This window comes from Eublepharis macularius, chromosome 6 (genome assembly GCF_028583425.1).
Source record: "Eublepharis macularius isolate TG4126 chromosome 6, MPM_Emac_v1.0, whole genome shotgun sequence".
NCBI classification, from domain to species: Eukaryota; Metazoa; Chordata; class Lepidosauria; order Squamata; family Eublepharidae; genus Eublepharis; species Eublepharis macularius.
The window spans coordinates 42,956,226-42,970,925 of NC_072795.1; the positions used below are offsets into that span (position 1 = coordinate 42,956,226).

Here is a 14,700-nt window from a genome sequence, read left to right on the forward strand (position 1 = left end):
CTGGGTACTCATTTTACCAACCTCAGAAGGATGGAAGGCTGAGTCAACCTTGAGCTGGCTATCTGACCCTGGCTTCCGCCAGGATCAAACTCAGGTCGTGAGCAAAGCTTGGTCTGCAATACTGTAGCTTACCACTCTGCGCCACGGGGCTCTTTCTATAAGTAGAAATACAGTAATGTAATCAGAAACATCATTCTACAACTGCCATACAGTTGTAGGTATGACATCTAAATGTTCAACTACATGAACAGCTGTCTTGTGTAATTTCTGTAAGGAGTTAATTACTACAGTCTTCTATTTTCTTAAAGGTGTTTGGCTGGATGATGCCTTGTAAAATACTGGATTTTTGGACAAGTCTGACTTCATAAAGAGGGAATACCTTCGCCAATGCTCACACCAGCATCAATGACAAAAGTACTTTTTAATAAATTCTTGGTAGGTCCAGAACCACTACAGATCAGAAAAACATTGAATAGAATACAGAAATGGGTAACCGTCTATTAATCTGTAAGCAAGCCTAAAGAATTCAGTTTTAAGGATCATTATTAAACCCATAAACTATCATCTCTGGTGGAACTACTCATTCCCCAAAGGGATAACTGGTCTCTTAAAAACTTCACCACTGGATCAACTGAGTCTTTATCTTTAAATATTGATATATGACTTCACACAGCAACTGATTAGATCTTACTTGTACACTGGATTTTAGTATGGAATAAAAAGCTGAATCCAGTAGGGAACAATACATGTATGATACTGTGCTACTATTTTACTGAATCCACTGTCAGCATGACTGTCTGTGCCTCCAATGTGCAATCAGCTTGCTACTTGCATAGACAGGTCATATAGCATGAAGCATTAAAACTTCATTATATCTCCACAGAACATCACAGAATTAAACTATTGCCATAAGAAAACAGGTCAAAGAATAAGAATTAGTACCTTGCCCTGTACTGAAGATATTATCTAAATTAGCAAGAGCTGCATATTTATCTGCTGAGTGGAGATTCGGTTTATTCACTAGAGCTTTACTGGATGCAGTTGTGTTGCTCTGAGAAGTACTGAAGGCTCCAAAATCAGCACTGGAGGATTTGGGGAAGTTATCAAAGTGTGCAAAATTAGCATTCACTGATCCAGCACTGCCACCTGTAACAGAATAAGTTAAACATGATGGATACTTTCAAGCTCAATTTTTCTTTGAATGCTGTCTGTGACCATTTGAGTGATTTTTGTTAAAGCCTTATTATCCCTATGACCAAATTTTGAATTCATCAAAACAGGCTATTCGTATTTCCTGACTCCAGAAACACAGTAGTCCCCTACATCAACACAAGAAACCACAGCTTGGCAAGAGCAGGTGCTGCAACACAAAGCTAATGTCAACAATGTACATCAAATATTCATTTTAAGCTTATATTTCCAGCAGCAAATTTATTTAAATAAGAATTTCTTTAATGCAAGAGCAAATGCTTCTGATATTAGTGAAATAAGCTATCGAAACTGGAAAGTAAAGGTAATGAATTCTTGAGGACAGACTACATACACACAAAAACGTATCAGCCCACAACCTGAGGAACAGAGATAACAGAAGAGACATTAATTTAGATGTTTGAGTTCTATTCAATGGTTGCCACTAGTTATTCCTTAACTACAACAGAGTATCTGATCCACCGCTGAAGATGAAACAAGAGGCTGGGGAGCTTCTTTCTTGTGCACCATACACCATATAGACTGGCATGCCCCATAGGCAATCAGACTTTGAAAAGAACCTGAATAGTCATGCATCTGTTCTAAACTAGAATAAGCCAGAACATAAACATTTCTGAAATCTTAAAACCCTCAACAATTACATATCTTAATGGTTCCATATAAATGTAAGTTATTCCAGAATTTTCCCAGGGATAGGAAATTCAGTTACAATTTTAGTTTGCAGAAAGAAAAAAAAATGAGGAATCTTGAATGACGTGCTACCAAACTATTAAACTACAAGCTACATGAATTGTAAAGCTAATTCACATGACAGTGGAAGCAAAAAAGATGACATTTAAATGGAATTAGTTTAGATTCCCACTTGGTGGAACTTACTGTGAATAGCCTGGAGAGGGAAAGTGGAAGTAGTAAATTCACCAAAACTGCAGCTAGATGAAAGCGTTCTGAACGCTGGACAGCCAGAAATTGTGTGAGGGGTTAAAGTTAACAAAAAGGAAAATCAAAATGGTAAAAGAAAGTCTTAAAACAACACACTTCAAAAGGAAAAAAGAAATTATGTCAGCCACAGATCAAGACAAGCAGCAATGTCAGTCCAAGCCAGGGTTACACATGACTAAATTTAAAAAATTAGCTATAGCCATTACACATGAGGTTTTTTTTAAAAAGTATGCTCTCCATTAAATGGAATACCTTGAAATATTAAATTTATAGTCTCCATTTAACCTGGGTATGATCAAAAATTCTATAATGGCATATGGAGTGACAAAATATTTCATATTTAAGGGTTATTAAGAAAATGCAGTGCAAAAACATCATGCAAAACAATAAAACACACAAAACCCACACCAAATATAACAAATAAAAGGCAGCATGAATGTCAGGTTTCCCCAGAGCTTCAGAATATTTGTATTAAGAAAATTAGTTGCAGGAAAGAGCTGAAAGATGTTCTACACTAGATGTACAGATTAGTTTTTATTAAAAGGACGAATCAAGTTAGAGCACTTCTACCTGTATTTTGGTGTTGAAAAGCAGATTGACTTGCTGTGGGGAAACCACCAAAATTACTCGAACCACTAGACTGTCCAAATGCATCAAAGTTTGCAAACCCTGCATTTGCAGAGTTCTGTGCTGTAAATTGCAAATGAACATACATGTTAATGGTATGTAAACAAAAATAGTTTATAAACTGAATCAAACATGGCAAGTTTCAAGGGCAGTTTTACCTCAAGCATGTCACTGAATAAACTGTTACAATATAACAAATTATAGTTCATCTAGTTTGGCTGAAGTGTTCTCAACGGTAACAACATATTGTGCTCATATATAGCTGGGCCAGAGATAGGGTTGCCAGCCAATGTCTTTGCTCATGTGGCAGCAAAAATGGAAGGACAGGGAGATCAATGATATGCAACAGTGTGACATCCTGGCTGTAAAAAGTAAGATTGGGGAACTGCTGGACAGTCCAATGCCACTTTTGGAAACAACAGGAAGTGATATCATGGGATCACTTCCCACCTCCATTTTTGCTCCAGCTGGCCATAAAGGTAGCAGAAGACGGGAGATTGCACACCATGGCCAGTCTAGTCAGAAACATTGGCTTGGTTCTAATGAAGAGCCAAACCATGATTTGATGCTTTGCAATCAAGCTTTACACTTGCATGTTCCTTCCTTCCACACTCCGTTACTAGTACTGTTGTGCAAAAGCACAGTTTCCTTTTGAACCCCAAACTTGGAAAGCATAATTTGCATTTATTTGGAGGGTAAGGGAAAGCCAGTTTGGGTACAGTGAGTGGCAAACTGATCAGAATGACAGAAGAAGAAATTAATTAAACTGGAGGGTGGAAGGGGAGAACAGAGTGCTTAAACACCTAGCTCATGTGCGTGACACCAAATCATGGTTAGGCATTATATCTGAACTGAGTAACAGCAATGGCCCAGATATATTAATGTTCTCAAACACAGATGTTCCATATTATATTTATGACTGCTTCACTTTTTTTAATGAAAATATAATTTATAGTAGCTGCAATACCATTTTTTAAAAATATGGTTAAGATCCAAAGTAACATTTTAGTTCTGGAAACCCAAGAAAATTATAGGAGTTTATTTCAGGATCAGCACATGAAGCAGCTTTTACAACTGAGAAATACCATAAGCATTGTTTGATATGCCATGGAAAATCAACTGTGGAAGATCCACACAAGCCCTTGGGTTCAGCAGGATAGCTCTTTGGATCTTCGTCTTGAAAAGTCACTATGCTTTAAAAAACAGAAATACAACTAACATGCAACTGAAAAGAATAATGCAAAAGGAATGGAAAATTATTCTATGAAACTGAAAACTCCCCCCCCCCCAACAAATTAGGATCTTTAAGATTTAACTGCATTACAAGACTTACAAGGTAAAGAATATTAGGCATTTTTAATTTTACAATCATACAAATATACAATAAGCTAGCCCATAACATACAATGCAGTGAAATTAAGCAAAGCTGCAACAGCTCTTTTATAGTGACACTCTGGAATACTTATAAGGAGCTTGCAGGCAGGAAGTTGGCTAGTTGAGTCAAGTCAATATGCAAGTCAGCTCCCACACCACACTGTATTTTGGCCCCTGTAGCCCTCTGGAACTGCCAAGTCACAATGCTACAGAAAACAACAGAAATCACTCCTGACAGAAGCCTGGGCAGGGTCTAGGCCTAGGAAACTTATGTTGCTTCAGCTCTCTGGTCCCCAGCCCTCAATTCTCCCTTATCTGCCCATTTCCCTCCTGCTCAGAGTGCACAGTGCCATTTCTCCTTCATTCTTGGCTACTTTCTTAAACGCTGTCTCCCCACTCACTGTTCTTTAGGTCCATGCTTTTCAGATTACTTTCAAGTCTGTCCCACTTTCTTTAGCCATTTTGCTGTTTGCATGCTTCTTACCATTCCTTCATTCTCCCATATCATATCCACTCAAAGTTTCTTCAGAATCTCCTCTGGGTAGCCTGAGTTGTGTTTCAGTACCTTGGTTCCTTCTCAAGCACCATTCCCCTCCCCTCCTTCTCATCCTTTCACGTTTCTCTTCCCACTACTCACTGTGCTCCCCCCCCCTTTCAATCTCATGTCTGGACTTCAATTTCTTTAGCAGGGAAGCCTTCCCTGCCTTCCCAAGTTTCTTCCCATATCTCATCCCAAGTGTATTATTAATTCCAACCAAAGTACCCATTTTCTTTCCTCACACAAAGTGGACAGCAAACTGCTTTCTTCCATGAGCAACTAAAAATTCTCAGCTATTCAGTCAAAGCTAGAGGCTTTACCACCTCAAACATAACACAATGTTGACTGTACACAATATACTATAAAGAACACTAAACGCAGAGTGGCACATCAATTCCCTTGCGTATTAACCAAGTATAGCCTACTTCTCATTGGAGTAAGCAGAAATGAATGACCTGAGAGCAGGTCAGCATTCCTGTTGATATGGTTGGCACTCCTGTTAGTACCCTGGTTGACCCTTTAGAATGAGGAAATGACCTGGGCAACTGACATGATTGCTCCTAGGCGTCCTCTCTACTGTCTAAGAATCCAGGCAACCTCCTCTTTTACTAAGGGGCTATGGACAATGAAAAGACCGGGGAGATGAGTAGAGTGACAGTGGAAAGGCCCTCAGGATGAATCTGAACAATGCACGGGCTAGAGCTCATTTTAAACATTACTCCGTGGGGGTAATGGCAATATTTTTCTCCCATTGCATTCACACAGTGTAGACCTATGGAACTTTTCCAGGTGATCAGGACATGGACTGCTCTTTGGCCAACTGCAATTATTTTACTAAATACTTTGTGGATAAAATCTCTCACATCCATTAGTCACAGGATCGGCTGAGCTGTGGGTGCTGATTTGTCCAGTCATGTGTGATACTTTTCAGCTTGTTCAGTCTGAGGATAGGGACAGGTTTCTCAGCATTGGAGACCTACCACCACCTGCTTGTATGACCCTTGTGTTTCCTGGCTACTTAAATCTGCCAGGGGGCGGGTGAACTAGATCCAGGAGACAGTAAATGCCTCCATGGGAGAAGGTGCAGTCACTCTTGCCTTGAAGCGGGAAGTGCATCCACTCCTAAAAAAACCTACCCTAGACGAAGGAGAACTGAATAAATACCACTGAGTCTCAAATGTACCATTCCCAAACAAGGTGATTGAATGAGTGATGCCTGGTCAACTTCCTGGATTCCTGAAGGAAGTGGATTGTTTGGATTCATTCTAATTTGGTTTCAGGTCCAGTCATGGGACTGAAATGGCCTTGGTCACCATGAGGAACTGTGCTGGGAGATGGGCAGGAAGAGTGTGAACTCTTGGCAGCTTGTGATACTATCAATCTAGGTTTCCTTCTGGACCACCTTCCAGGGTTGGGAATAGGGGGCATTATTTTGCAGTGCTTTCAGTCCTACCTTGAAAGTAGGTTTCAGAGTGTGATGCTGGGGGCTTGCTGATCGACCCCTTGGCCTCTTGTCTATGGGGTTCCACAAGATTCTATCTTGTCCTCCATGTTTTCCATCATCTATGTAAAGCCTCTAAATGAGGTCATCCATAGATTTGGGATGAGTTGTCACCAACATGCAGGTTCTATTCAGCTCCATCTCATGCTTCCAGCAGACCCCAAGGAGGCTGTAGAAACCATGAACAGGTGTCTGGAGGCAGTTTTGAGATGGATGAGGCTAACAAATTGAAACTTAATCCCAACAAAACGGAGGTGCTACTGGTGAGGGAAAGGTTTGACCCTGGGATGGGGATATCACCTGTTCTGGATGAAGTTACACTCCTGCAAAGCAGGTTCGTAGCTTGGGGTGCTTGGCCTCCTGTAGGATAAACAAGTGGCAGCAATGGCAAGGGGTGCCTTTCACCAACTCTGGCTGATGAGCCAGCTGCAGCCCTTGCTAGGTGGGAAAGATACTGTCACTGTGGTGCATACTGTGGTAACATCTAGATTAGATTACTGCAATGCACTCTGTGTGGGTTTGCCCTTCAAGCCTGTTCAAAGCTGTAACTGGTACAGAATGGTGCAGCCAGAGTGTTGACTAGAGTAGGGTATAGAAACCCTATCATTCCAGTCTTATTCCATCTACACTGGCTCTCAGTTTGCTTTCTGGGCCCATTTCAAGGTGCTGAAATTGACCTTTTAAGACCTATATGGCTTGGGACTAGCATGCCTTCAGGACTACCTTCTCCTATATGAGCCTACTCATTCACTCTTGTCATCTTTGGAGGTCCCGCTTCATGTGCCCCTGCCATCTGAAGCTAGATGGATGGCAATCTGAGTAAGGGCCTTCTTGGTTGTCGTGCAAAAACTTTGGGACTCCCTTCCCAGGGATGTTCATCTGTCTCCTTCCATCACTGTCTTTCACTAGCAAGTGAAGACTTGGGGGGTTTGGCATACCCCTAGTAAACTCTTATTGGCCTTGTTCCTTTTGTGCTACTTTCTATTTTTTTTTTGTATTTATATACATATTTTAAATATTATTTTAATGTAATTCTTAATATTTGTTGTTTGCTGCCTTGGGGACCATATTCTGGATGGAAGGGCAGCATAAAAATGTTTTAAACAAATAAATAACCTGTTGTACAAACAGTGAAGTACCTGGTTCAAACTTCATTTAAGCCATGGAATCACCAAGTGGCTTCAGGGTATACTCCAAGCTTCAAAATTGTAGCTGTATAGTATGGAGAAAATACAGTCCTGCCTTACATAGTTGCAAGGACAATCTTGATAATGTATGCAAAGTCTCTTGAAAATTTAAAGCTCTATATCACCTATTCATTTAATGCTGAACATAGTCCCAGAGAGTGCATCAAAAAATCAAGCCATAAGATTGGGGGTGGGGGGATTCTTCCTATAAACAAGGAGAACCTCCAGGTTTGCATAGAAATCTGGAAATGGAAAACAAGGTGACTTTTTCAAAGACAAACCCAAATTGCACAAGTATGGTACCTCATGAAGCTATATCACATATCTCACCCATACCTTTGGGGGTTCCCTATCAACTCCAATAAACAATGCCACAGCACACTGTGTGGGATGGAGAATAAACAGCAGTATGACAGGAGATAAGGGAAGAGGCAGTATTGGCAGCAAGAAAACTGCAATGTGGAAGAGAACATAATGTGGAGGTGACTGCAGTAGGAGGGAGAGAAGTGGGGGCTAGCAGCAGATGGTATTTTCCCTCTCTCACAAGTTACAGGTACTCTGCTTGTCATTATACCTAATTATGAACCAGGCCATGGTATGTGGATAAAAAGAATCCAAACAATGCCATAGACAGATATTATTTCCTATAAGCCTGGTTTTCAGAAAACTCTGAATTAAAAAAAAACATGGAGGGGGGCCACAAACCCCATAAATAAAAGTCGTAACGTGTTAACAGTAGTAACATCTGTTGCTGTGAGATAAATGAACACTGAGATCTTGCAAGACTATATTCTGAGATTGGTGGCCATTTGGGGGTTGCTAGGAAACCACAACAAACCACAGCCTTCCAAGCCTTGGTTTCTGTCAAAGGCAGAGAGAGGGAGCAACTGAAACAGAATGGAGAGAAGGAAGCAGGGAAAGGAAGAGAAGCTGGAGAAGATGGAGAACAAGAAAAGATAGGTGCGTGGGTGGGAGAGAAGAAAAGGGGAGAGGCTGGCAGGGGAGGGGAGGAAGAAAAGCTGAAGACTGGGAGAGCAAATAAAAAAAGCTTGGTGGATTTTCCAGGAGGAAAGGATGAAACAAGGAAAGGTGAGAAGCTCTGAGAATTATCAGGAGAAGGAAAAGAGGAACTAGTGTAATAAGGGGAATACGGAGAAAATGGGATCCCATTGTGAATCTGCACAGGCCCCCTACTTGTAAAAGTTAAATATCATTATATCCAACTGAGAACTGCACATTCATTGTATACTTCCAATTCAGTACTTTCAATGCTCTGAGATTATGATTATGTGGAAGCAGAGAAGAACCTGTTTAACAAGGAACTGTAGTTCAGAGGATATAAAACAATCACAATGTTAGAATTAACTGCTCCTATTAGCACACACCAAAGCAAGCCACCTCCACTGAGAGAACAATCATCTCTACAACATGGGGGCGGGGGAAGTGGGGTGAGGAAATTACAAGCATAGAATCTATAGATAAAAGCTACTGTCCTTTAAAATCAACATCCGGCCTAAGGTTCTTGCAAAAACTGCTCAGGAAATAATTTGCATTCAGATTATTTGGTCATTTCTCAAGTGCAGTAAACTGAGTAGATCCAGCTCTGGCTCAGTTTAACCACTCCTATGCTTCATCTAATATACAGAAATGTAGTCCAAACTGGTCCACAATCCACTGCTAGTTCTAGCCTTAGTTTCACCATAGCCTTAGTTAACATTACTTGTATGTCCAAAACTTGGTGTAAATATCTGACTACATTTTAGTATTTCCTTCTCTTCAGAACTCTGATGACCAGAAGCAAGAAACTGGCCAGTGTAAGTTGTTATTACAGTATAAATTAATCATTCCTTCTGAAGCAAGCATGCATTTAAAGTACTTTTTACAAACCAAACTACTTGCATTTCTAGGAGCTGGAGTTTAACCTTATATTACTACCAAATCCAAGAACAGAAAATACTCTTACCTGTATGACTGTTGAAGTGTGCAAAATTAGCAAAATTTGCTGTAGCTGTTGACTGAGGAGCAGGAGCAGCAAATATATCTGAACCAAGGTCACTGAGAAGATCAAACTGCTTCTTTTCTTGTAACTTTTCTTGAGAACGAGCTACAACAGGAGACTGTAAACAAAAGGTTACAGTTGGCTAAACAAGCAAGAGAAGATAACCAATCTAGAATTCTATTCTCAGTTTAGAAGGACACCACTTTCATAAGCCACATTACTTTTCACCTAGATGTAATGTCCTAAAAGTCTTTATAGTAATGGTAGCTTTATTGAGATTATTGGCCTTCTTGGATAAGCTGATGTGATACTGTGGAATATTCATAAGCATTCTATATGCTAAGTGATAATGTCAGCAACAGAATATTTATTATAGTTCATTCTTAACAGGGGATGCAATTAGTCAGTTATGTCAAGAAAACCCTTTAGACATTCTGAAAGTACAGGAGAAGCTGCATAGGCAAGGCAGGAAGATTGAACAATGGACAGCTTATTTAATCATGATTAATCAAATAATTTATTTAGATAGTGCTGCTGTTTAGTTTTTAGAAGTGCAACTAGGAGAGAATTTTGTTTCCTTGGAGCGACTATTTTTGAGTGTCTACATAAACTAGAAAGGAGGCTGAGCTTCAGAACAGGGTCTCTGAAGAAGGATGACCAAAGGAAATGTCTGATAAGTAAAGGACTACTTAGTGATAGTGAGATACATGCAGATTGTGAAAACACACCACAAACAGGATATAGAGGAGAGCCGATAAAGATTTGAGGGACTAGTGTATCCCTACCAATGAAATGAAAGGTAAAGTAATTCTAAACGATAGCATGCATAGTATCTCCAACAGGAATAGGCAGTTGCTTCAATGCCAGTGGACAAAACACTAAGATATTATTTGGAATACCTTTGAGAACACTATGTGTCAGTTCCTTAACACCAAGTTGGGTTTATTTTTTGCCATGTTACTCACTTGAGTAGGCGTGCCCTTATTTATGTGCAATGCTGGTGCAGATTCTCCCAGAAGAGTTTTAAGTGGCTTGACTTCAGGTGTACTGCTTGTACTGCTAGCGGAAGAGCCAGATATAGATGCATGAACTGATGCCACAACTTTTGCTTGTTCTGGTGGAACATACCTAAGATAAATAAATGCATTTCATATTTAATAATGTTCTTCCAAAAGCAACTGAAGGATATTCAGGTGTTACTACTCGAAATACTGCACTGGCAGCATAGAAAGTACCCAATCAGCCTTGAAGCCTACACGATTCTGACACGTCAATAGAGCTGTTTCTCACTAAAAAGAAATATGGGGGCAGAAGCTTCATACTGCAAGTCATTTATGTACTGACTAACAATTTATCAGTCCTTGCTATTATATTGTATTCCTAGTGTACTAAAGATGACAAAAGTTTCTATCAGCAGCTTGGGGCATGAAAACAAGCTGATGCATGCAAAATGGCTTGCAATATTCTCCAAATGGCGCTATATTATGACAATCCAAATGTTTCATAGTAATTGCACCAATCAATTTGAAATACAAATTCACTTCAGTTCAAACTTTGGCCGACCTAACACCAACAATCACAGGCATGGAACTTACAGTAAGTCATCTGAAAACTTGTAAATCTTTTTCTTTAAAAAAGCACAAGCTTTAAAAATGAAAAAAGACAGAACAATCAAGTACAATTTCAAGTACAACTTCTGCAACTGCACAGCTCTGTATTTTTATATCAGCAATCAATAAGATGCACTGATTATATAAAGAGCAAAAGAAACATGCTGCAGATCTGAAGTGTGTCACAGTAGTTGACATTTTGCAGAAAAATAATCTTTAAAAGTTTAAAACATATGCATTTAATAGCACTAAATAAACAAAATCTGCTCTGCATGCATATTAACAGCACAGTTCAATCCTATTGAAAATATCCCTAAAGGCAACTTACCACAAGTTTTGTGTACCTGTGGCATATTTTATATACATGTTTTTTCTCTCTATATGGAGGAAATATCCATACAGGAAACCAACATGCATGAAGTAGCCCTAGATTGTGATAATAAACCATGTACTGTGAGAACTGCTACATGGCAAATGCCAATGTGTCCAACATGAACAGATATTTTTAAAATGCTGCTCCAACTTCTTAACTATGTCTTAACCTCACCTCAGCACTAAACAATGGCTAGTTTTAAAGTATGCAAGTATTTATGCAAATCTGCTGGCTCCCTCCTTATACACTGAGGAAGTGCCTACCCCTGCCAACCCAATCAACTCCTATCATAGTAATGGAGATGGGAGAAAACTAGCAGCCTTGAAGTTGGTGCCAAAGTTTCAGTTATTTAGAATGAATAAATAAATGATGGGAAAGAAGTCATTTTCCTGCAAAGCACCAAGAGCAGATGAAATCACAAGTGCCTTGTAGTAAACACATAAGTATGTTGCTAAATATACTACTATTTACACTTCTATTTTAATTAAAAATTACAACTCTTATTTTTACTAACAAAATAAATTGTGCACTGACCATCTTTTCTTTTCATATTTTTCTTGCAGAAATTCCTTGACCTTTTGTGGATCCCTGAAGTCTGGAATTGCTGATGATCTATCATCAAATAATCCTAGCCAAATCTGTTTACACACCTTTTGGAGAGAAAAAGAAATCAATATTCTGTTTAAATCCTTTTAGTCTGATTTAAGAAATATACACAGTCAATTAAAGAGACTAAGACAGATCCAGAATATTTATTTCCTCTACAGGAGCAGCTGTTTATACCAATGAACATGCATTACACTTAATTCTAACCCCAGTGCTATCATAAATCCTGGCATAATAAGACAAATTACAGATGCTAATGGGAAATAATATCAGCCTTTTACCATTTACATTTTTAGTCAGTTAGCTTTGTTCAAAATCTAAAACAAATCCTTCTGTGCACTGAATATATTGCATTACTCATTTATTAAAATATTTATATCACACCTTTCTTTGTAGTTCAAGGTGGTTTACATGTCAATTAAAACATAATTTAAAACCAATAGTTTTAAACCCCAGATACAGCCCTCCCCCACAGGATGTCCCATTAAAAGCCCTGGTGAATAAAACAGCCTTGCAGAGCATCCTGAAGATTTAACAACAGTTTTCCCATTGCCACTTCATGGGGCTCAAAGCACAGAGTGGGAGCTATAGTGGAAAAGGAATGGACTTTGGTTGATATTAGGCAGGACACCTTAAGCAGGGGAACAGCCAGTTGGCACATAGGGCCATATGTATGGAGACTGGGTTTTAGGCTACGGAAGGAATTTAAAGGTCATATAACTGTCACTTTGGTTTAGAAACAAGACAGCTGCCAATATATATGTTTTGAGATGGGCAAGATATGTTCCCATTGGCTAGCCCCTCACAATCAGGCTGCCACATTCTGAACCAGCTGCAGTTTCTGAGTTGTAGTCAAGGGAGGGTTGCCAGCTCTAAGTTGGGAAATTCCTGGATATTTGGGGGTGGTATCTGGAAAGGGCAGTGTTTGGGGAGTGGAAGGTCATCAGTTGGGTACAATGCCACAGAGTACATCTTCCAAAGCAGCCATTTTCTCCAGGGGGATTAATCTCTGTGGCCTGGAGATCGGCTGTAATTCTGGGAGATCTCCAGCCACCACCTGGAGGTTGGCATTCCTAATTCAAGGGCAGTCCAACATAGGACACATTACAATAATCTAACTGTGAGGTTACAAGAGCATGGATCAGTGTAGCCAGATCAGCTGAGTCAAAAGATGGACAGATTTGGCAAACCAGATGCAGCTGTCAGAAGGAACTCTTGGCCACTATGCCAATCTGCTTTTCAAATAGCAAGGTTGGGTCCATGAACACCCCCAAGATTTTAACCTGCTCTGCAAAGTTAATCTCCATTCTATCCAAGAGGATCCAATCCTTCTAAAGCATCAGACTTCCCAACCAGTATCACCTGTCTTGTTTGGATTCAGATTCAATTGGTTCTGCCTAAGCCACTGACTGCAGCCTCAAAGCATTGGTTCAAAGCCGGTACAACACACAGCATATGAACATCTGAATAAACACATTTACAATTGAAAGACATTTTGTCAAATACTAAGAGTCTTCAGTACAAACATATTTCCTAAACAAAAACATGCTGTTTTCAAACTGGTTATGGCTTTCTAGGACACAGAACGTTAAGTGAAGGAAAGTAATTTTCAGCGCACTGAGAGAATCAGCAGAATGAATTCTAGAAAACTTAAAACCTTGCACATTGTTTTGTGAGCCACATGTTTTTGTGATATTTTGATTAGTTCTAAATTGTTTACATGACTGTTTTTGCATTAACCTGTGAACCAACACTGCTACCTACAACCCTGTTCTAATACACTGCAATCTTCTGATAAATACAGCTATTACTTCAGATAGTGAAATGGTAGAAGAGATTATTTCTACAAGTTCAAATAAACTAATATTACTTTGCAGTCTTAAGGGATTTTAAGGAGCTCATTCTAAAACAGATACCAGTTAGTTTGATTTGGAAAACAATTAATAAATTGCTTCAGAATAGCCTGCTTTCTGACACTTTTGACAGCGCTTAGCTGACCCCTGCTGTCTTAGTTAAGAGCCTAGGAGTTATACCGGTTTCAGGAGCACCTTAAAGACCGACTAGATTTCCAGGTATGAGCTTTTGAACCAAAGCGAATGTAGTGAAAGGCTCTTATTAACAGATGTTTGGAAGATCCAGAGAATTAAGCATATGTACACCACATTTATCTTGCCTTTCACTCCATGCCAAAATTGGATCTATGAATTTTAAATTTGTACTTAATGCAATATTTTTATTTTGGGATAGAGGACTTGCTGAATAATTTGTCTTGACTTCAAACAATATATTCCCTTTAGGTAACATTGCAAACATTTTTTACTGCTTCTGCTCTTAAGTTTTGCCATCATATACAATGACCAAGACTATCTAGAAAAGCAGTAGAATTTTTTTTAAAAGAGCGTACAATAGTATTTTTAAAAAAACCAAATTGCTATTTACACGCAGCAAAAGGCTATGTAAATAGAAATAGTGAGGAGCAGATGGAAAGGTGATAGCGCTATGCATGTGCTGGGAAGCTCTGGAAAACAAAGAAGCCCAAGCAGAAATTCTGATTAGTGAGATAAATTACAACTGATGGATATAACTGCATGGCTGTGGTAAAGGAGAATGGTATCTATTTCTTGTTTGCTATATTATCATCCTGCTATTAAATGTGATGGAGATGGGATTTTGCACTTAGACTTTCAGTCAGCACTTAACAGCAATAAAACAAATGAAGATTCCCCATGGGTCATCC

The 14,700-nt window shown here is 39.3% G+C and overlaps 1 protein-coding gene across 8 annotated transcripts in view; it reads right to left on the bottom strand.

The window, feature by feature from the left end:
• Nucleotides 1-14,700, bottom strand: part of AGFG1 (ArfGAP with FG repeats 1) — a 43,286-nt gene that overhangs the window by 13,807 nt on the left and 14,779 nt on the right. For 5 of the 8 annotated variants that reach the window (XR_008597290.1, XR_008597291.1, XM_054982457.1 and 2 more), the window contains exons 3-7: nt 11,892-12,007; nt 10,340-10,502; nt 9,339-9,492; nt 2,719-2,838; nt 943-1,146 (exon numbers count right to left, since the gene is read on the bottom strand). Coding sequence is in view for 6 of the 8 variants with exons in the window: in XM_054982457.1 (XP_054838432.1) it covers nt 943-1,146; nt 2,719-2,838; nt 9,339-9,492; nt 10,340-10,502; nt 11,892-12,007 (757 nt within the window). In the remaining 2 variants the exon portion in view is untranslated. Of the gene's footprint in view, nt 1-942; nt 1,147-2,085; nt 2,161-2,718; nt 2,839-9,338; nt 9,493-10,339; nt 10,503-11,891; nt 12,008-14,700 lie in introns of all 8 variants that reach the window. The other 3 variants (XM_054982460.1, XM_054982458.1, XM_054982459.1) reach the window with 3 other exon arrangements.